Genomic DNA, 22358 nt, shown 5'->3' with positions numbered 1-22358 from the left:
ATGTACACCTTCTTTCTGTTTCCTCTCTTCATGTAACCTCACCGGGCTTTTCAAGCCAACTAAAACCAGGTTGCTTATGGACATTTTTTTCTTTCATCACATTCCTTACATTCCCAACCTCTTCCCACTCACCCTCAGCAGCATATATATTCGATAGTGTAACAAAGCTACCTGGTCCCTTTAACCTCATTCTCATTATTTCCTCTGCCATCATTTTAGCTAGATCTCTTCTTCCATGGACTTTGCACCCATGCAGAAAAGCTCCAGCCATTGACTCTGTCACTTGCATTGGCAAGGCTTTGAAAAAATCATATGCTTCTACCGTCCTTCCGGAGCGGCACAAGAGATCAACCACACAACCATAATGCTTCTTGCTTACCTCAATCCCATAACATTCATTCATTGATGAGAAAATCTCTAAACCTTTCTGCACTAAACCACCATGGCTGCATGCTGAAAGAATGCATGTAAAAGTTACTTCATTTGGCTGCAATCCTTCTTCCTGCATTCTTTTGAACAGCTCCAAGGACGAATCAACCATGCCACACTTTCCATAACAGCCAATCATTGCATTCCATGACGCAACATTCTTGAATGGAATCTTGTTAAATACATTTTGAGCATCTTTCAAACTCCCACACTTTGAATACATGTCAATGAGAGCGCTAGCAATGAAAACATTCGCATCAAACCCCTTCCGGCATACAAATCCATGAATCTCTCTTCCCCATTTAATGCAACCTTCTGATCCACATGCAGGAAGCAGTGCAACGACAGTCACTTGATTTGGCTGAATCCCTGAAAGTATCATCTCCCTAAACATCTTGAACGCTTCCCTGAGTTGATGACTTTGTACAAGCCCAGAAATCAATGCATTCCATGCAACCACATCAGGAACAACACCTTCCCGTTTCATTCTCTCGAAGAAAGCAAGAGCTTTGCTGCTATCACTTGACCGAGCATACGCTGCAATAATCACATTCCATGTGAAATCATTTGGCTCCAATCCTTCCAGCCTCATCCTCTCAAACAACACCAATGCTCGCTCAATTTCCCCCACGTTACAAAACCCACAGATCATTGACGTCCACGAGGCAACATCCCTTTCACGCATTCCATCAAACACGCTGTGGGCACAAGAAATGGACCCACATTTGCCATACATATCTATGAGAGCATTGGCAACGGAGACATCATTTTGAAAACCCATTTCATAAACCATGGCATGAATCTGTCTCCCCATGTTCACATCCATCAAACCAACACAGGCCTTAAGAACAACGGAAAAGGTGAAATTGTTGCCCATGTGGCCAACCTCACGCATCCAACGAAAGTACAACAATGCATCATCAAAGTGACCATTGAAAGACAGCCCCAAAATCATCCAATTGAATGCAAAAACATTGGGGTGTTCGATCTTTTGAAACAAAAGCCTAGCTGATTTCAGGTCAGCACAACCAGCGTACATTCCAACAAGCTTTGAATTAAGAGACAAAATGTTCGTGTTTGTTCCACTAGTGACCACGGTGGCATGGACCTGCATGCCGGGTCTCAAGGTCTTTGCTTTCAGGCATTTTTCAAGGCACAAAGCAAATTCATGTGGTGACCATCTCAATTGTGAAGAAAATGGCATAGTTCTCATTCTTCTCTGATGCTACTCTTTCTTGTGACATGCATTCCTTTTAACATGAAAATAGTAAGCTTATACTCTAATATTTTAGATTAAATTACATTAATGTCTACCTATGCCTAATAGTTTACAAATTTTACAAATTTCACACAAACCACTCGTTTGTTTTGAAAACATTATGGTATGCTTTTAAGTTTTACACTCTTACACACATTACACGCCCAGTATGAGATAAAAGGATAATATAATGATGATGAGAGATAAAATGTTATTGTAAAAGATTTGGTAACCGTTGTTGCTATGAATGTAAACATTCTTCAATTTTCTAAAAAAAAATTATATAAATATTTGTTATCTTCTGCCTATAAATCATTATATGAGAAAAATAAATTACAAATCATGATGTTAGGAAAAAACCAAATGTAATTAGATTATTTAAAGTATGTAAATATAACTTAATAATGTGACTTAAACTATTAATACTTATAAATTAAGTTTTAATTATTTATTATAATAAAGCAATTTACACATGTAAAAAACTTAGTTTATTTAATTATAGACATTAATCAATCAATTAAAAACTTAAAATATATTTATATACTTAATTTTAATATATATATATATATATATATATATATATATCACAATTTAATACAAATAAAATTAAGAAAATGTGGTAGATTGATTAGTAGAATGTACTAAGATTTCTAATTTGTGTTATTGTAGCAACTCGGTACTCTTACGTACTAATTATATATAAAGACAAAATGGGTTGAGCTTGTCCATTTACATTATTAAACTTTGGAAAAAAAAATATGCTTAATTATAAAGTTTTCACAAATCAAATTTAGATGTTAATATATATATATATATATATATATATATATATATATATATATATATATATATATATATATATATATATATATATATATATATATATATATATATATATATATATATATATTCTAGTTACTCATATTATAGTAATATCACAACTCAGACATCAACACTCACATTGAATTCTTAATAGTTAGTTATGAACATATTTCTTAAAACCATGTGACTCTATGTAATTTTCATATGGATAATAATGATATACTATCCCCTTTATTTGACCCCTTTTTTACTACCTACGTGGAATACCATATTTTAATGTTTTGTTAAATTTGAAATGAAAATTGACGCGTGAGGTTAAGAATCGTTTGTAGGTCACGCGCTCACACAACAAAACAGAGAAAGAAAAGGTGAAGAGTGCGGTTTTGGAAAAACAGAGTTTTCGTCTCTTCTTCATCCACAATTGTAAGTTCTAATTTATCTATTGTTCTTCTCCAAATCAAAGGTTAATTTGGTATGTTTTTCTTCCCCGACTGATTTCCCCTATTTATGTGTTGTTCTTCCCCAAATCAAATCCTAATTTCATATGTTCTTCTTCCCCGAGTGATTTCCCCTATTTATGTGTTGTTCTTCCCCAAATCAAACCCTAATTTTGTATGTTCTTCTTCCCCGAGTGAAATGACATTTTTATCTATCCTTGTTCCCCAAATTGATGCTCTCTCAATCCTAAATGTTGTTGTGGACTGTTAATTCGAAATGTGAATGGGTTTGGGTAAGCAAAAATGGTTCGAATGTGCGAATGCTTTTGAAGAAGAAGCGTTTCGGCAGTTAAGTTTGGGTGGGTACAAAATGCAAACTGCAGTTGTGTTGTTGGATGTTAGAAAGTGAGTTTGTTGGTTTCAGCATTTATGCTTGGGTGGGTACAAAAAGCGAACTTCATTTGTATTGTTGGATGTTAGAAAGTGAGTTTGTTGGTTTTTGACTATGTTGTGTGTAATTTTATTGATCCGTGCCGAATTTGTGTAAATTAAATTTGGTTAATGCGTTTGATAATTTTAGTTTAGTTGACATGAGTGACGTTAGTGAAGGTTTAGAAGGTAGTGAAGTTGGAGATTGTAGTGATCCAAACTCTGTTCGTAGGGTATGGTCCAAAGAAGAAGAGGATACCAAAATAGTTGCTGGAGTGGCAACAATGTGTGTCTGTTTTGTTTTGTTTGATGGAAATGAAATATCATTTTGATTTGTGTAATTTAAGAATGGTTAATTGTAATGCAAATGTATGAAACATGTAGGTGTGAACAATTTGTTTTGTTGTGTTTTTGTACTATTATGTTGTAGTTCATGAATAATGACTTTTCATAAGTATTTGTGGTGCTGTAATGGAATTATTTAGCAGATAAATGATGTCAGGGAAGAATAATTCTGCTAACTCTATGGTACAAAAACCACATATGAGAAAGACACTTATTGAACTATAAGAAAACATGTCCTGTGCGAGATATTAATGTTGGGCTTGAACAGCAATTACGTAGGCCCACTCCAATTCTTCTCTCACTTTCTCTCCTGATGCTTCCACACCACACGTGTACACACTTTTCTCACCTACCCCTCTTTCTCCTTTTTCTCTGTTCTCTCTCTTCACTTTCTACTTCACACTAAGCTTACGTTCGAAGCTTCTTCTCCACTCCACCGTCAAGCTAAGACTTGCTTCCGTTCAAAGCTTTTTTAGAGAAGGTAAAATCTCTTTTTTATTGAATATGCGTGTGTATCTCACAAGTACATGAAATTGAAGCAAGTATTTATATGTTGTTAGTTTGCTATGTTTCTAACAGAAACAAAAACTGAAACTGGAACTAATTTTTGGTTACAACTGTCAACACCCCTCTTAATCCAAAAATTCTAGGCTAGTCATCCCAAGATCCTTCCTCAGCTTGGCGAACCTTGCTTGCTTTAGAGGCTTGGTGAAAATGTCCGTTGTTTACTCTTCTGTGTGACAGTATGTCAGTGTCAACTTCCCTTTGCTCACTTGATCATGAAGAAAATGGAACTTTATGTCAATGTGTTTGCTCCTTCCATGTAATGTAGGGTTTTTTGATAGGTTGATTGCAGATTTGTTATCAATATTGAGCTGAACTGGTTTCATGTATTCCAGGTTCAACTTCTTCAAAACTTCTTCCAGTCATATACTTTGACAAGCTGCTTCTGAGGCAGGTATGTACTCTGCTTCGCATGATGACAAGGCCACAACATTTTGCTTCTTTGAGCACCAAGAGATTGGTGCACTCAAATATCTGAATAAGTACCCATATGTACTTCTTCTCTCAACTCTATCCCCACACCAGTCTAAGTCTGAAAATGCCTCAAGCATTGCTCCATTCTGGTCATCAGCCTTTGGGAAGAAAATTCCCCAATCTATAGTGCCTTTTAGGTACCTTAGGATGTGTTTAGCAACTGCCAAGTGGGGTGTTCTGGGGTCATGCATGAATCTGCTGGTCAGACCTACTCCATAGCTCAAATCTGGCCTGCTATTACGCATAAACCTGAGTGAACCTACTATCTGCTTGCATAAAGTTCCATCTACCACTTCAGCCTCCTTTTCTTCTATCAGTTTTACTCCAGGCAGCACTGGAATTATAGCCTCATTGCACTCTTCCATCTTGAATCTCTTCAGAATCTCCTGTGCGTATTTCTTCTGGTGTAGAAACACTCCACTGGGAGTGTGTACAAACTCTAGCCCAAGAAAATAGTTCAGTGTTCCTAAATCTGTCATCTCAAACTCAGCCTTCATCTTTTCTTTAAATTCTCCAACCTCTGCATCTTCATTTCCTGTAATGATTAAGTCATCAACATACAAGCACACAATGAGTGTATTTGTATGACTTGTGTTTTTCACATACACACCAAATTCAACTGTGCATTTCATAAATCCCAGTTTGGCTAGAACTGCATCAATCAACTTGTTCTAGGCTCTAGGGGCTTGCTTGAGCCCATACAAAGCCTTTCTTAATCTGTACACAAGGTGTTTTCTCCTTTCCTTCTCAAAACCAGTTGGTTGTACAATGTATACCTCTTCTTCTAGTGGGCCATTAAAGAAAGTTGACTTCACATCCATTTGAACCATCTTCCAGCCTTTAGAACTTGCTACTGCTGTAACTAGCCTCACGGTCTCCATCCTAGCTACAGGGGAAAATACCTCTGTGTAGTCAATTCCTTCTTGTTGTAGGAAGCCCTTTGCTACCAATCTGGCCTTATACTTGGCCACACTCCCATCAAGTTTCAACTTTAGCTTGAAAACCCACTTCACATCAATAGGTAGTGTATCTTGTGGTAGTGTAACTAATTCCCATGTTCTATTTTTCTCAATTGTCTCCAACTCCTCTTTCATAGCATTCCTCCATTCTCTCACCTTTAGAGCTTCCTTCTAGGTTATGGGTTCTGTGTCAGCCATCAAAGCTTGGTGAACTAGATCACCATTTCCTGTAATTACACCATTTCCATAAACTTCATGTCCAGTAAGCCTAGTGGAGGGAAACCTCATCCTCTGAGTCCTTCTGTTGTCTGAAACAACAACTGAATGCTCAGTTTTATCCTCAAGAACACATGGAATATGTGTTACCGTATTCTCCTTCTCTTCCCAACTCCAGCTGGCTGTCTCATCTACTACCACATCCATGCTAATCACCATTGTTTGCCTTTCTGGGTCATATAGCTTGTATGCACCTGTTGGATAGTACCCAATCAGGATCAAGGGCTCACTCTTGTCATCTAGTTTCTTTCTCTTCTCATCTGGAATATGTCTATAGCATATTGACCCAAAAATCTTCAAGTGTTACACGTGTGGCTTAACACCAGACCAAGCCTCTTCTGGTGTCACAAACCTTAGTCTTTTGGTTGGGCACCTGTTAAGAATGTAGGCAGCAATAGTTACTGCCTCTCCCCAATAGCCATTTGGCAGGCCTTTACCTTTCAACATATACCTTGTCATATCAACCAACATCTTGTTTCTCCTCTCAGCCAGCCCGTTGTGTTGTGGTGTATAAAGGGCAGTCACTTCATGCACTATCCCCTTTTCTTCACAAAATTTGCTGAACTCTCTGGACTTGTATTCACCACCTCCATCAGTCCTCAAAATTTGTAACCTGCTGTCAGCCTGTCTTTCAACACGGGCACAAAAATTTTTAAAGACAGAAAACACCTCTCCTTTCTCCATTATCAAGTACACCCATATTTTCCTCGAAAACTCATCTACAAATGTGAGGAATTATTTGTTTCCTACTAGTGATAGTGTGTCTAGGGGACCACACACATCGGAATGCACCACTTCCAGTACTTGTTTGGCTCTTTTTGGTGCAGAGTCGCTAAATGCCTTCCTGGGTTGTTTGCCAATCACACACCCTTCACAGATTTTGGCTGGTAACTCGATCTGTGGTAGCCCTTCCACCATTTTCTTGCTACTGAGTTGGTTTAGGCTTTTAAAATTCAGGTGACCATATCTGTAATGCCACAACCAACTCTCATCCTCCACATTACCAGCTATTAGGCACTGTATTTTAGTAGTGTCTAGATTCACCTTAAATGTCCTGTTCTTGGATAGTGGTGCCCTAATCACGAGCCTCTATTGTGAGTCATAAATCTCAATCAATTTTTTATGCATGTTCATGGTGTAGCCCTTCTCTAAAAGTTGTCCAAGGCTGAGTAAATTATTCTTCATGCTTGGAACGTATAGAACATCATTCATGTAGGCCACCTTGTCATCCTTCCTTGTGATCATCACCTTTCCCATTCCTTTTGCCACAATGGAGCTATTATCTGCAAATTTAACAATGTTTCTCATACATGGATTAAGATCAATCAACCAAATCATGTTTCCAGTCATATGATTAGAGCACCCTGTATCCAAGTACCAAGACATGTTATCCTCTTCACTGCCTGTTGTCGCCATCAGTAGTACTTGGTCTGAATCAGACCCATTTCCTTCCTCCTGTGCCATATTTGCTTCTTCTCCTTTTTGCCCCTTTTTTGATCTGTCCTCCTGCCAACACTCATAAGAATAGTGTCCGTATTTTTCACAATTGTAGCACTAAACTCTTCTTTTATCATATGGTCTCCAGCCACCTTCTCCTCTTCCTCTGTTTTGATATCCGCCTCTACCTTCAGACCCATTGTTCTCAGATTTTTCTTGGGTCTCTGTTTCACTATTTTTGCCACCACTTCTGCCTCTAGATCTGCCTATAGACCTTCCTCTACCTCTGCCTCTCCAGCCACTTCTACCTCTGCCTCTAACTCCATAACTCACCTTGGCTTGTAGAGCTTGTTCAGTCACCTTCTCACCATTCTTCCTTTCATTCACTCTCTGTTCATGTGCTTCAAGAGAGTTATGCAGTTCTTCTATTGTCATAACATCAAGATCCCTTGACTCTTCTATGGCCACCACAACGTGGTCAAACCGTGGAGTTAAAGTCCTAAAAAATTTCTCTACAATTCTGTTGTCTTCTATGTTCTCATCACATGCTCTCATGGCATTGGTGATCACCTGCAATCTGTCAAAATACTCTGCCACAATCTCCTTTTCTGTCATAGAGAGAAGTTCATATTGCCATCTCAAGGATTGCAGTTTCACCTTCTTCATTTTCCTAGAATTTCCATACCCATTTTGCAAGATCTCCCAAACCTCTTTTGCTGTAAGAACTTTTGAGATTTTTTGAAAGATAGGGGCAACAACACATTGATGCAGCAATACACGAGCCTTGCAGTCCAACTTCTTCATCTCCTTGTATGTTTTCTTGACTTCTTCATCAACATTCTTGGGTGGTTCTTTGAAACCCACTTTCACGACCTCATCAATTTCTTGAAATCCAAGAATAGCGTCCATCTTTACACACCAATCATCATAGCCCTTTCCATCAAATATGGGTAAGCTTCCCGGGATCAAACCTCCACTAGCCATGAGTAGAGCACACAACAATATTCCCAAGATTCCCTTTCTTGAACCTTGCTCTAGATACCACTCTGTTAGGCCTGAACAACAATTACGTAGGCCCATTCTAATTCTTCTCTCACTTTCTCTCCTGATGCTTCCACACCACACGCGTACACACTTTTCTCACCTACCCCTCTTTCTCCTTTTTCTCCGTTCTCTCTCTTCACTCTCTGCTTCACACTAAGCTTTCGTTCGAAGCTTCTTCTCCACTCCACCATCAAGCTAAGGCTTGCTTCTTCTAACTCTCTCTTTGATAGCCGTGTTTCTCTATTTCTCACTCATTAACTAATTCTTATCTATTTGCAGGACACACACCAGTTTTCATACAAACTGGAATAATGAAGAAAGAAAGAAAACAACAAGGGAAAGATGTGAGCTTTTTTAGAGAAGGTAAAATCTCTTTTTTATTGAATATGCATGTGTATTTCACAAGTACGTGAAACTGAAGCAAGTATTTATATGTTGTTAGTTTGCTCTGTTTCTAACAGAAACAAAAACTGAAACTGGAACTAATTTTTGGTTACAACTATCAACAATTAATAGGCTCTAATTGACATGTAACTAATATTTGTATTATTTTGGCACCGCGAAGTTAAATTTATGTACTTAAAATAAATTGTAATGAATTAAAAATTGTTTATGGGGTGAATTAAAATATGGTGACATTATTAAGTTGAAGATTATATTTATTTGAAATGAAATAAATTTTGTTTAAAAATGTCATGTTCATGAATCAGTTTTTTTGCAACTTCGTTGTACATAAAGTACATATGAAAAAGGCAGTTATGGTACTGTAAGAAGACACTAACTGAACCCATTTGTAGGTGCTCCATTTGATTTGGGAATGATGGTTTAATTGTTGTTAGAGTATTATGATCAAGAATTTATGTATTTGAAATGAAATAAAAAAATAAAAAAAAATGTCATGTTCATGAATCAGTTTTTTTGCAACTCTGTTGTACATAAAGGACATATGAAAAAGGTAGTTATGGTACTAGTAAAAGACACTGACTGAACTCATTTGTAGTTGCTCCATTTGATTTGGGAATGATGGTTTAATTGTTTTGTTTTAGAGTATTAAGACCAAGAATTTATGTATTTGAAATGAAATAAAAAAAAATTAAAAAAATTTCATGTTCATAAATCAATTTTTTTGCAATTCCGTTGTACATAAAGTACATCTGAAAAAGGCAGTTATGGTACTATAAAAAGACACTTACTAAACTCATTTGTAGGTGCTCCATTTGACTTGGGAATGAAAGTTTAATTGTTGTTAGAATATTAAGATCAAGAATTATATATTTGAAATGAAATAAAAAATTTTAAAAAAATATCATGTTCATGAATCAATTTTTTTGCAACTCCGTTGTACATAAAGTACATGTGAAAAAGGTAGTTATGGTATTGTAAAAAGAAATTTATTGAACTCATTTGTAGTTGCTCCATTTGACTTGGGAATGATGGTTTAACTATTTTAGAGTATTAAGATCAAGAATTTATGTATTTGAAATGAAATAAAAAAAATTTAAAAAAATTGTCATGTTCATGAATCAATTTTTTTACAACTCCGTTGTACATAAAGTACATCTCAAAAAGGCAGTTATGGTACTGTAAGAAGACACTTACTGAACCCATTTGTAGGTGCTCCATTTGACTTGGGAATGAAAGTTTATTTGTTGTTGTATTAAGATCAAGAATTTATGAATTTGAAATGAAATAAAAAATATTAAAAATAAGTCATGTTCAAGAATCAGTTTGTTTACAACTCTGTTGTACGTAAAGTACATATGAAAAAGGAAGTTATGGTACTGTAAGTAAACACTTACTAAGCCCCATTTTTAGGGGGCTTCATTTGACTTGGGAATGATACCTGAATTATTGTGGCAACACAGTTGAGTTATTTAACGATCAAAAGCAATGAAATGCACAAATGTAAGAACGTTATTGTCCTTAATAATGATTATCATAAAACTGGCATGTCATGTGCTCAATTATATTGTGCAATTAATTGCGCTAACATGTTCTCTGTTCAAAAAATATTCATAAACAACACACATGTTGTATCCAACAAAACCAAATACTGCACAAAATATATAATTCTGGTATTGTGTGTTAATTGCAAAAATATCAAGTGTCATTAACAAACATCAACCACATAACTTATAATGTGTTTGTCAATGTCATCGGACTTCAATCATGATAGCGTCCTATCCACACAAAAAAACGTGTTATCCACTGAACTTACAACCTGCAAAAAGAATATAATTTGTTACATTGTGGTTCATGTAATGAACTAAATATTTAACGAAATTCATATTATATTACTGTACCGTAATTGGGACGATATTCCAGACATTTGAGTGTTGAACTCATTAGTTTCAAGCGAAGTTAATAAGGACATGAAACCTGAATTTGGAACACTTGAATTCTGCATCATAATTAAAGAACACTAAGCTAACAAAGTGGAAGTACTTTTTTATAGTTTAACTTAGTAAATGTTTTGTACACAAACCCATTCAGGTGTATTTGTTCCTTGATCATCATAATGTTGGTTCTCATTGGAGACATGAGCATCCATAGGTGCCTACAATTTATTTGAATGTTTTTAGTGGCAAACTTATTAATACATGGTAGCTGTTATAATGCACAAATTACTTACATGAGTGTTGCAGTGTGTTTTTAAATTTGGTTGGGCGGAACAACTAAGCATTTTGGGACTAACAAGCTTGAAAGACGGGTTTCTCACGAAAACCTAGCGGGTAACGATTGGTTGTGTGAATGCCCTTCAATGAAGCAAAAAAAAAAGGCAACGAAGACTGCGACCAAGCAATGCGCCCAACGGTACCCACAAATTTCCGGCGAACCAACGGCGTCCAACAACCCAATCCACTGTCGACAAGTCCGCTCTCCGCTTGGACTACTACCCACACCAAATATCAACAAAAGCAACCTTTGTGGAAGAAGAAGTTTTGTGTTTGTGTGAGCTTGTGGAAGAACAACGTTTGCAGAAAGAAGAAGAAGGAGGGAAAACTTTCGTGAAAACTGCTCTTCTTTTACCGTAGCAAGTCAGTTCATTTTTTAAAAATGTTCCTTCAATTTCACGCATGTGCACACTACGCAAAGTAACCTTGCACTCTGCCTCCAATCACAGTAACACTTTAAAACATATTAAATAACATATGCCACATAGGCGGATAAATTTGGGGTCAAAAAAATGAGTCACTGTATCATTATCCTTTTCATATATACTCTAGTTACTCATATTATAGTAATATCACATCTAAGACATTAACATTCACATTGAATTCTTAATAGTTAGTTATAAACATATTTCTTAAACCCATGTGACTCCATGTAATTCTCGACAACACTATGTAACATGCAGAGCAACTTTGATTCTCGAATGTTACAAAAAATGTTTTATTAATAATCAATTTTAGTAAAAAAAAGATATTAGTCACTATATTGACCAATTTAGATATCAATTTACAAAATAAAAAATTTTAGTCTCCATAAAAACCAATTATAGTTTTTTATTCATAAGAGTGACTATTTTAATAACTAATAATTTTATATTTTGTAAATTAGTATATAAATTGACCGCTATAATAATTAACAACTTTTGATCACTAAAATTGATTATTAATGAAACATTTTTTTAATGGAAGAAGAAAGGAAAAACGAAGAGATATGAAAAATGTATTTCATTAGAATGAAAGAATAATACAACTTGATTGTTTTATAAAGGGTAAAGGTATATAGAAGAAAAAAAAACGGAAGACACATGCATACGGTGCATGTGAAACAATAAATGCAGACGTGGCTCTCAACAATGAAAGGTAGCATCGCAGAATACTAAGACCCCTCTAGCAGTATATATTGTGAGGGTCAAGCTTGGCATTAAGATTGGAGAATAATTATGATGGTAAAGCTTTTGTTAGAATACCGGTCAATAACTGGTTCGTACGAGAAGAAGTTTAATCAAGTCATGCTGGATTTTTTCTCTTACACTGTGAAAATCAATTCCCACGTGCTTGGTTCACTCATAGAAAATAGGTTAGTAGCTATCTTAATAGTTGAAGCATTGTCACAATAGAGGACAATATGTGACAGTAGGATCAGGATTCTTCATATGAGTTATTTCATAAGAAATTTGAGTGAGCGCCCTTGATTCTTATACTTTCAACTTATTGATGACTCTCCAAGGTAGACAATGTAGCTGGTTACACAAATGTTGTTGTTGGCATAAAGAAATATATTCAGATATCGCGGCATACGAAAAATAGCTTGGTGGGTGCAGAAACATACTGGCTAATTAAATATTAGTTAGTATTGGTTCATACATCTTGATTATATACATTTTGCATGTAACTTGACAGAAAAATTCAAAGGAGTGCTAACACGAGATGAATTTATCATTGTCATTTAATAGATCAAAAGTGTATTTTCGTTGAGATAGATTAATCCTTATTTGTTTCAGGCAACTTCAAAATAAGAAAATAAGTAAGATTGCCTAAGTTCTTAATTTTCAAATTCTTATCAAGTTGTAAACATAATTTTGATCATTGCTGGTAAGGATGATATCATCACGTAGTTGCACAAGTTTCAACAATTTTAATATCAAGAGAGTGTTTCTGCTCATGTTCGTCGAAAACCATGTTTCAAAATAAAAGTTGAGAGTTTTGCATACCATTGTATATACTTGTCTGCTACAATCCGTATAAAGATTTATGTAGGAGATGTTAGGTAAGCCCGCCCAAAGAGCATTCATATGTATGGTTTCCTTCAAATCTCCATGGAGAAATGCATTATTCACATTTAACTGTCTTAATTTCCAGTCTTTGGATGCAACGGCTAATATGAATCCAACAGTTGAAAGTTTGGCAATCGGTGTAGGCATCATAGAAATCCATGCCTTCAAGTTGGGTGTATTCTTTAGCAAGAAGCATCCCTTGTGTCGTTAAACGTTGTATTTTACCTTATACACCCATTTGCAACCCACTCTATTGTAGCGCAAAAGTTGTGATATGCCATGTATTGTTATGTTTTAAAGCTTATAACTCTGGCTAATTTCGGTTTGGATCTTGACAACTTCATTATAATATTAATAATTTCACAAAGTAAGAGACAAAGAAAGAAACCATTTGATAGGATATTTAATATTACTGGTAATTATTCACACGATAATCTTGAAGGTATATAGGTAATTTTGTAACTCTATTAGAATGTTTTTTTTAAAACTAATTTGTTTCATTTAAAGTTTCAAAACTTATTTAAAACATTAAAAATACATAACCTATTAACTCAATTAGTTAGAATATCGTACTAAAATATTACAAAGCTGGCAGGTTTAAGATATGCATATGCCATTATTTTCGTTGTTTCTATCCTTTTAGAATTAGTTAGTATCAAATTATTTTTGTCAATACAAAAGTTTAATCGGTATCTGCTTAAAAATTAAGAAAACAAACTATTAGAAATATTACTGTAACATCCTTATCTAATTATCTGACACATGTTTAATAAATAGGTTTTTTCGTCATTTTGGTATCCTGTAAGAATAGTTGAAGCAGTTGAACACGTTATTACGTTTTTGTCCCTGTTTTCTGTTCTGTAATGAATTTGTGATTGGGTATTTCGTAATTTCACAAACTTTTAAATGCATCTGACTGAGACTTTTGAAATGCTTTTTGAAATAGCGCGAATATTCTACATGATTTGATTGGATTTCTTTTCGAAGTCAGAAAATTGGTGAAGATTCTTATTGAAGACTCAGGCGGATTAAAATTTTTGAAATGGCTTTCTGAAATTTGAGATTAAACCAGAAACGTTACCTCCTTCCTCTCCCACTGAACTTTCTTAAACCCTAGCAAACCATTTTCTGATTCGGGAAACCAAAACACCTTTTGCTTTCGTATGTCAGTTCTTCTCCTTCCTTTTCCATGCTTTATCAAATTTCTTTGCTTTCTATTAATTCTTCAAATCCTCACAAATGTCTGTCAAAATTTATTTGCTTTCTATGATTCTATCAAATTGCAATCTCTGTTTCAAGTTATATTATTTATTTTGTTGTATCAGTTCTCATCAGGCATGGGATGTGGTGGCTACCATGGAAGTTGCATCAGCAAGTTTCCATTTTTGTCTTCTGGATTCCAAAGTTTTCATTTTTCGTTATTTTTACTATCATTTCGCCTTTGTCGAACTTGTCGTTTGGTTTGATGAACGTTTCACAACTTTTTTTATTTGATTTTGCAGTATTTTCTCCTTTCCCACTCACTTCATCTTCACCCCAGTGCCGTTTCTTTTGGATTATTCATGGTTATGGTTGACGAGTTGTGTAAGTTTTGGGGTTTTTGAAGAGAAGATAGAAGGTTTTTGAAGATCTGAAGTTCTCATGCAAAAAGACGAAAAAGGTTTAACTTTTATTATTTCTCCATTTTTTTAGTTTTATTTTAATATTTTTGTTCTCTGGACCAATCTGTTCCAATGTTTACTGGGTCATGTGACAAATGATAACGTGTTTCAGGCTCTTTTAATTTTGTGGCAGCAAAACAAAGGAGTTCTTCCCCACTACATCTCAATCCATACAGCTGGTCAAAGGTATGTTTTATAAACAATATGGAATTTTGATTGGAAATAATGATGATTTATTGTGTTAGTTATGTTTTCAGTGTTTGTAATTCATGATCACTCAGTAGTTATGTTTTCTCCTTATCAATTTGTATGTTGTTTTTTATTATAGGTTTCAATATTATATATTTGGTGTCATCTGAGTGTGCGTTGGATGAGGCAATAAGGCTTGTGGCATGGATTAGAGTTGTAAGCTCAATACATATTTTGTTTTCTTGGATCATTTAAGTGATTTTAGTTTTTTAGGATGTGAAACATTCCATTGAAAATATGATGTGGAACAATGATTGTTGTCATATTATTTGGTTCCACTATGTGAAAAGGAGGTTGAAAATGCTTGTATGTGTGGTCACTAAAATGAATATATATATATATATATATATATATATATATATATATATCCAAATAAACAAAGTCTAAATTAATATTCTATCTAAATCTATTTGTGGCGATACAAAATTCTAAGTTTTGCTTAACTGTCTTGGCAGTGGAATCAAATTCATGATCATGGTACAAGTCATTTATGTGTAATAGATCTTGAGAGAAATGACATTTCCATGACTACTACTGTGAATGCATATTTTGGTTCAAAATCCTTTCACCAAGTACTGAATAATGAGATGGATGATTTTTCCATGCCTAGAAATGTTTCCAAGGATGTTCCACCGCTAGCTCCTGCCAATTTCATTGTGTCAGGAAAGCGGCCACCATCATCCATGACACCAACTATTGCCCTCAAGGTATCAAATCCTTGACTCTTAAATTTGACTATCTTTTTCCACATTATCATCTATGTGGTTTTGAAATGTTTCATTATTATTAGTTAAGGTACTCATTGTTCTCTTGCAATGATTTCTTACTATCTCCATGCAGAATGGGAAGCTAAATGTTGTAGTAGGTGCAAGTGGAGGTGCTTTCATTATTGGTGGAACTTCAGAGGTTCTTTTAAATCACATCGGGAAAGGACTAAATCCTTTTTCTTCTGTAACGGCTCCAAGGGTCTATCATCAGGTATCTTAAACTTTTAAATTCTTTTCCCTGACTCTAATTGATAACCTCTGGTTTGCACAAACTAATATAAACTACTTTTCTATAAAACAACAGTAGAATAAATGTTGATATAGAAAGTTGAACAAAAAATGATTATTGTTGATACTATTGCTATGGACCATTTCATGATTGTAGAATAAATGTTGATATAGAAAGTTGAATTCGCAAGAATCATTATGAAACCATGATCGTTTTTATTCTATTTTTGGTCCAGTTGACGGTTTAATGGAACAATTTTATTTTATGAATCAAAGAAAGCATGGCGGTTTATTTTGACGAATTGAAAAGTTTTACTATGTGAAGCATGTGTTTATTTATTCATGTACTGTTTTAAATCAGCATCTATATTAGGGTGGTAAATTGTGTAAATTAACTCTGTTGGGATATCAACTGATATATAAGAAACAAAGGTGTAACATATGCTTTCCTTTTCCAGTTATTAGAATTTGATGCTTTCGTATCAGCTTTCCCTGATGGTGACAGTATTTTTACATGGATTGGTACAGTTAAAGATGGAAAAGGAACTTCGTATGAGGGTTTATCTTATAAACTCTCTTTATGTTTTCCCCCCTAGACTACCCTTTTAAGCCCCACAAGTGAAGTTTGAGACAATGTGTTTTCATCCAAACGTTAACCAGTTTGGCAATATTTGTTTGGGCATCCTTCATGTATTCATTATTTGTGTTTAATTGGGTTTTGCTCTACCATTAATATGAATTGCCAAGTATATTTATAAATGAAATCTTGATTTTCATTGCATCAATTTGCACCAAGTGTTCCATCCATCACACATTATGTTTGGGCTAATAATTGTCCTACTTGTGTGTTTCTACAGGATAAGTGGTCTTCAGCTTATGATTAGAGCATTATTCTTCTGTCTATTCAAAGATTATTGGAAGGTTTGATCTTGATATTGATATCTTTTGAGCTTTGCATTCAACTTTTCATGCTTGTCTCAGAAATTTACTTTCTAATGACAAAGCCTAACTTGGAGAGTCCTCTGAACCACTATGCTGCAACACTATGGAATGATAAGGAAGGTTTGGAAAACTATTTTTAAGCTACCAACGTTGTATCTGTTATAAACTTGTAATGATTTACACAATCTACGTTTATTGTTTGGCTCCCCAGTTTTTTTCATTTGATTTGCTCTTTGATCTAGACAAACATTGTTGGATTTTTCTTAACTTAAGTTTGGGAGATTTTGTATATTTTAATTGGGACTGTGAATGAAATATACCTTCAGATTACCGGAGAATGGTTCACAAACAGTATTTTTCCAGAGAAGCTCTTGAAAGTTGATTGATACAATTCCAAAGCAAGATCAATCAGTTTCCACGTCATTGTTGCAAATGTTTGTCTCAAGAAACAGTTTGCTCTTTATGAATGTCAATTTTTTTTTTTTCATTTGCTTTCATACTGTAACCTAAAACTACGAGAGTTCTAAGTGGTTTGAAATACTTTTAATAAAATTTTATATAAAAGCAGTAAAAGTTGTCATTACAAAAAAGTTATATGATCCAGTTGACTTCTTTGTTATATATTTTTTTTCCTCGGATGTACAATTCTTACAACTTAATATAGATATTACACGTAATATCTACTTTATGATTAAACATTTTTGCGTAATCATGATTAAACATTATTATTGAATATATTAATTATTGATTATAACTTATAATTGATTTATACGATTTATTTCTAATTTTTTTATTAATTACTCAATTAATTCTATTAATTATTTTTTATTTTCTAATTATGAGTGATTTTTTCCTTTATTGTATATGTTTTGAAATCTTTTAAATTTGTATATTTTATATTAACAATTACACAATTAATTTTTAAATATTTTTTATCAATTACTTTATTTTATTAATTATTTTTAATTTGCTTATTTTATTAATTAAAAAACTAATAAAACCAAATCATAACATATAATAACAGCAGTTAATGTAACAAGATTTTATCATTTATCCTAATACTAAATTTAGTAATTGATCGTGCTCATATGTAAAACATAGATTGATTTATACAATTAAATTGATTTATACAATCAATCATGATTATTTTTAAATCTTTTCATTAACTGACTAACTAATTCTATTAATTGTTTTTAATTTTTAATTATGAATGAATTTTTTTTATTCCATACGTTTTGAAATCTTTTAAATTTATCCATTTATAATTAATAATTACACGATTAATTCTTAAAAAGTTATTATCAATTAGTTTATTTTATTAATAATTTCAAATTTCTTTAATTGTGAACTAAGTTATAATCGGTAATTAATAATACTATTATAATTACTATTGTTTTTGTTATTATTATTTGAATCAATAAATATATTTTATTTTAAATTATTTCTTTAATTATTACTCAAAAATCTTAATCAATATTTATTAAATATTTTTATTACATTTCACTATTTTCATTTACCATGTTAGTTTTAGTATTACTTTATTTTTATAAATACCGTATAGATAAACTATTTTAATCATAGTTATTAGTTGATTATGGAAAAAAAAATCAAGAATCAATTCACGTCGTCTTTCTTAATTTATAATCTATTTATTAATAATTATTATTCATTTTAATACTTTTTTCTCGATTATTAATGTTACTTTTACTATTATTTTTTGTTATTATAAATATAATCAATTGTTATATTTTATTTTAATTTATTTCTTTATTTATCAATTTATTAATGCTATAATTTTAACACTCAATGAAGATTGAATTTATATTTATTGAAAATTAATAAATTTATTACACTTTATTATTTTCATATTTAGAATATTAGTAAGAAAAAAAAAAGACTATTTTCAATACTTGGACTTCATTGAGTGCACAATTACATGATTAACCTTAAATTTGATTGAACAGGTGCTAAGTAAATATACCATTGAGTCCTGTTTTATCTCTGTTGTAATTGTGTGACATTAAACACACTAAAGTTTTATCTTTAAAATCTTTATAACAAATATTTATCCATTACATTTATTTAAAGAAATTAATATTCAAATAATATTATTATTTTTTAATTAATTTGTCACTAAATAATAAATACCCACTACAAAAAAATCAGTTAATAGAGGAGGTTATTTAGCAGAGGTTTGTTGGACCTCCACGAATAAATTTAATTAAGGGAGGTTTTTCTAACTTCCATTAAGTTTTAAAGGTTTATTCTGAAAACATTTTAGACTTATTTCAAAATCTCTAAAATACTTTTTTATTTCCCTCAATTTTTTTCATTCATTCCTCTTACCTTATTTTGAACCCTAATTTTCGATACTCCACGGCCAATGCATCAGAACTCTCCACTACTGAATTTGGCCTCACCACCGTCATTTCTCACCCTAATTCTTCCGCAACTATACCGTAGGACACACTTCAATCCCCTCATATTTTCGTTTTTTTCTTCTTGTTCCTCGAATATGTATGATGCGAAGATCTCCACAGTTCAGATGCACCTGGTGAGTTTAATGCCTTGCACACTATTTTCGTTTCTGTTGGAATCGATGATAGGGAGAACGTTTTAGTGTCCCTCTTCGGCCTCGTTTGTGTGATGCAGATTTCTAGGGTTAAGGTTTATTCTATTCTCATTCTCCCGCTTCCACAATTATTTTTGTAATTAGTTTCACGGTATGACTTTTCTGAAACGAAGCTCTCAAGTGCGAGTGGGAGTAAGAGGAGGGAAGGGAAAACTCTGGAGGTGTTATGGTTTCGAAACAATGGGTGAGAATTTGTTCGCTCCCAGTGAAACATCTTGCTCCTTTCCCTCCATTTTTTTGATCACTCTATCTCTCACACTCTTTTACTCCAACTTGTGTGGTGATGATGATGTGTTGTGTGGGGATTATTTATATGCAGTGAGTGTAAAGATGGATGATAAAAGAAAATCAGAAATTGAGGGTGAGTGGGGGTGGCTGGTGGGGCCTAATGATGTTGTGATTTCTTATCTTTTTGGTCGTCCAATCCTTTCAATTCATGAATTGGTTTGAAGGAGACTTTGTTGGAAGACTATGATCAGAGCAACAGACAATGGTAGCGTCCTTGCTGGCACGCCTCTAACCACGCACTTGATGGCCCACTGTGCCATTTTTCCGGTGAGTTGCACCTTCATGAGTTGGTGGTGCGCCGCCGAATGAGGAGCTCCGGAAAGTGGGGTCTCGCGGTGGCCATGGTGAAGGAGTTTGAGAAGCAGTGTGGGACCTCAATTGCGAAGCTGAGACAGGTGGCTGATGCCATGGACATTGAGATGCACGCGGGTCTTGCTTCTGAAGGTGGCAGCAAGCTCAAGATGTTGATTACCTTCGTCGATAATCTCCCTTCTAGGTTTGTTCTCTTCAATCCCACAACCCCTTTTCTCAGGATTTGACTTTTTCTGCTTTGATTACACTCTGCTTTCATGGCTGTTTTTTTTTTTTTTTGTTCATGGTGGTGATGGCTTAGTGTGTTCTTGTTTGGTTTTTCATATTGTTTGGATAAACTTCTTCTGATTTAGCATGTATGAGAAGAAATAATGAGGTGACATAAATTAAGGTAAAATTATCTCTCAGACATGCTAAATTGGAGTGCTTTTGTTGCTATGATAAGATGAAATTCTCCCTAAACATTATATAGGAGAAGAAAATAAGGTAATTCTGTGACATTATGGGAGAAATTGGTTCCATTTTTCTTTTTGTGGTGTGTGTTCTAGGCATTCTAAAGGAAATATGGTGAAAGAGGGGGTTTGAATGACTGAGCTTTTCTGTGTTTTTTGATTGATGAAAAAGAATTTTGTCATATGAATTTGTAACTCTTGAAGGTTTCTTCCTTTTCTGATTCATTCTTTACTCTGTTGCATTGTTTACAGAGATGAGAAAGGATTCTTTTATGCGTTAGACCTTGGTGGCACAAACTTCAGAACACTTCGTGTGCAATTAGGTGGGAAAGAGAAAGGTGTTGTGAACCTAGAGTCTGAAGAAGTTTCCATTCCTCCTCATTTGATGACTGGTTCCTCACATGTAAGTCTGTTAGAAATTCTGTCAGAGTAATGAGCCTAACCACTCTCTCTAATATATTATTTATCATGGGATTGCAGGAACTGTTTGATTTCATCGCTGATAAACTTGCAAAGTTTGTTAGTTCTGAGCCTGAAGAGTTTCACCCTGCCCCTGGTAAACAAAGGGAACTGGGTTTTACCTTCTCTTTTCCAGTGAGACAAACATCAAATTCATCTGGGACTCTAATAAAGTGGACCAAGGGTTTCAATATTGAGGATGCGGTAATTCTCGTTACCTTGATTTTGTTATATTCAATTCTATCTTCCTTTTATTGCTATTCTTTCTTATTGTATCTCATTTGCGTTATAGTGTTTTAACTTTGGAATTATTATGCTGACCTTTGATGGTTTCCAAATTTATCATACAAACTTTTCCAATGAAGAATCCCTTCGAGTTTTCTCTGCACCTCTCTGCTACTCTTTAATTGAGCAGGCTTCTGACAGTTACTATTGTATTGATTTTGTTTGTGATGTTTGTAGGTTGGAGAAGATGTGGTGGGTGAATTAAACAAAGCCTTCAAAAAAATGGAAGTTTACTAAATCTTATTTAGCTATTATCTGGTACAAGTTTACTTTGACATATATTGGTGACAAAGCAATATTCACAAGTCATGCAGAAATTTCAGTCTTGATTTTTATTGGCTGAGATAGACTATTGATTAGGCATTGAAAATGTTGAATGACGGTTACCAAAGTTTACTGCGACGCAAGCCAGGTTACTAATTTGGTTCATTTGACTTTATTGGCCTTTCTTTAGTCATTTTTGAATGTAAGTAATCAATCTACAACACTTATTCTACTCCTGATTCATTTTACAATCTTCTTTTTGATTTATCTCTTTTTTTTATTTATCTCATATTTTTAGTTATTTTTTTTTCATAATGTGAATATTTAATTATGGTGCTAAATAAAAAATGGCCAATTGGGTTTGATCTCAAGACCTTAAGGAGTAAGCAAATGCTTTACCACTTAGTTAAACACTATATGTTTTTAAAAGGAATTTAAAAAAAAAAAAATATATATATATATATATATATATGATTTTTGTGTATATTTTTTTCATGAAGTATTTTCTTTTTTAATATTTATATTGTAATTGTTAACACTTTATCAAATCATCAATAAAATTAATTTTAGTTCATTTTTGTGTACTTTTCGAATTTATATATTTTATTTATTTTTTATT

At 33.7% G+C, this 22358-nt stretch overlaps 2 protein-coding genes across 8 annotated transcripts; one reads left to right on the top strand and one right to left on the bottom strand.

Annotated features, from left to right (window-relative positions):
• Positions 1-28: 28 nt before the first annotated feature.
• On the bottom strand, positions 29-1633 carry LOC114180743 (pentatricopeptide repeat-containing protein At5g59600-like). Its single transcript, XM_028067038.1, has one exon. It carries the CDS (start codon positions 1631-1633, stop codon positions 29-31), a length of 1605 nt encoding a protein of 534 aa, XP_027922839.1.
• Positions 1634-19288: 17655 nt separating this feature from the next.
• LOC114181203 (hexokinase-1-like) lies at positions 19289-21976 on the top strand. 7 transcript variants are annotated; one of them, XM_028067585.1, is made up of 6 exons: positions 19289-19601; positions 19793-19863; positions 19999-20463; positions 20984-21134; positions 21212-21394; positions 21653-21976. In XM_028067585.1, the coding sequence occupies exons 3-6, from the start codon at positions 20273-20275 to the stop codon at positions 21710-21712; spliced, it is 585 nt and encodes a 194-aa protein (XP_027923386.1). In that variant the 5' UTR covers positions 19289-19601; positions 19793-19863; positions 19999-20272; the 3' UTR covers positions 21713-21976. The 7 variants fall into 7 exon arrangements, with proteins under 7 accessions (XP_027923386.1, XP_027923385.1, XP_027923387.1 ...); XM_028067584.1 differs by having other exon boundaries at positions 19764-19863; XM_028067586.1 differs by lacking the exon at positions 19793-19863.
• Positions 21977-22358: the final 382 nt, after the last annotated feature.

The sequence above is a fragment of the Vigna unguiculata genome, chromosome 4 (assembly GCF_004118075.2).
Source record: "Vigna unguiculata cultivar IT97K-499-35 chromosome 4, ASM411807v1, whole genome shotgun sequence".
Lineage (NCBI taxonomy): Eukaryota > Viridiplantae > Streptophyta > Magnoliopsida > Fabales > Fabaceae > Vigna > Vigna unguiculata.
The sequence above is the reverse complement of the archived record's forward strand: the minus strand, read 5'-3'. Positions and strand labels throughout refer to the sequence as shown.

Coding starts and splice junctions, on each gene's coding strand:
- LOC114180743 (XM_028067038.1), bottom strand. CDS start 1,633: ATGCCATTTTCTTCACAATTGAGATGGTCACCACATGAATTTGCTTTG.
- LOC114181203 (XM_028067586.1), top strand. CDS start 20,273: ATGAGGAGCTCCGGAAAGTGGGGTCTCGCGGTGGCCATGGTGAAGGAG. Junction 20,464..20,983: donor GTCGATAATCTCCCTTCTAG/GTTTGTTCTCTT, acceptor CATTGTTTACAG/AGATGAGAAAGGATTCTTTT. Junction 21,135..21,211: donor TGATGACTGGTTCCTCACAT/GTAAGTCTGTTA, acceptor ATGGGATTGCAG/GAACTGTTTGATTTCATCGC.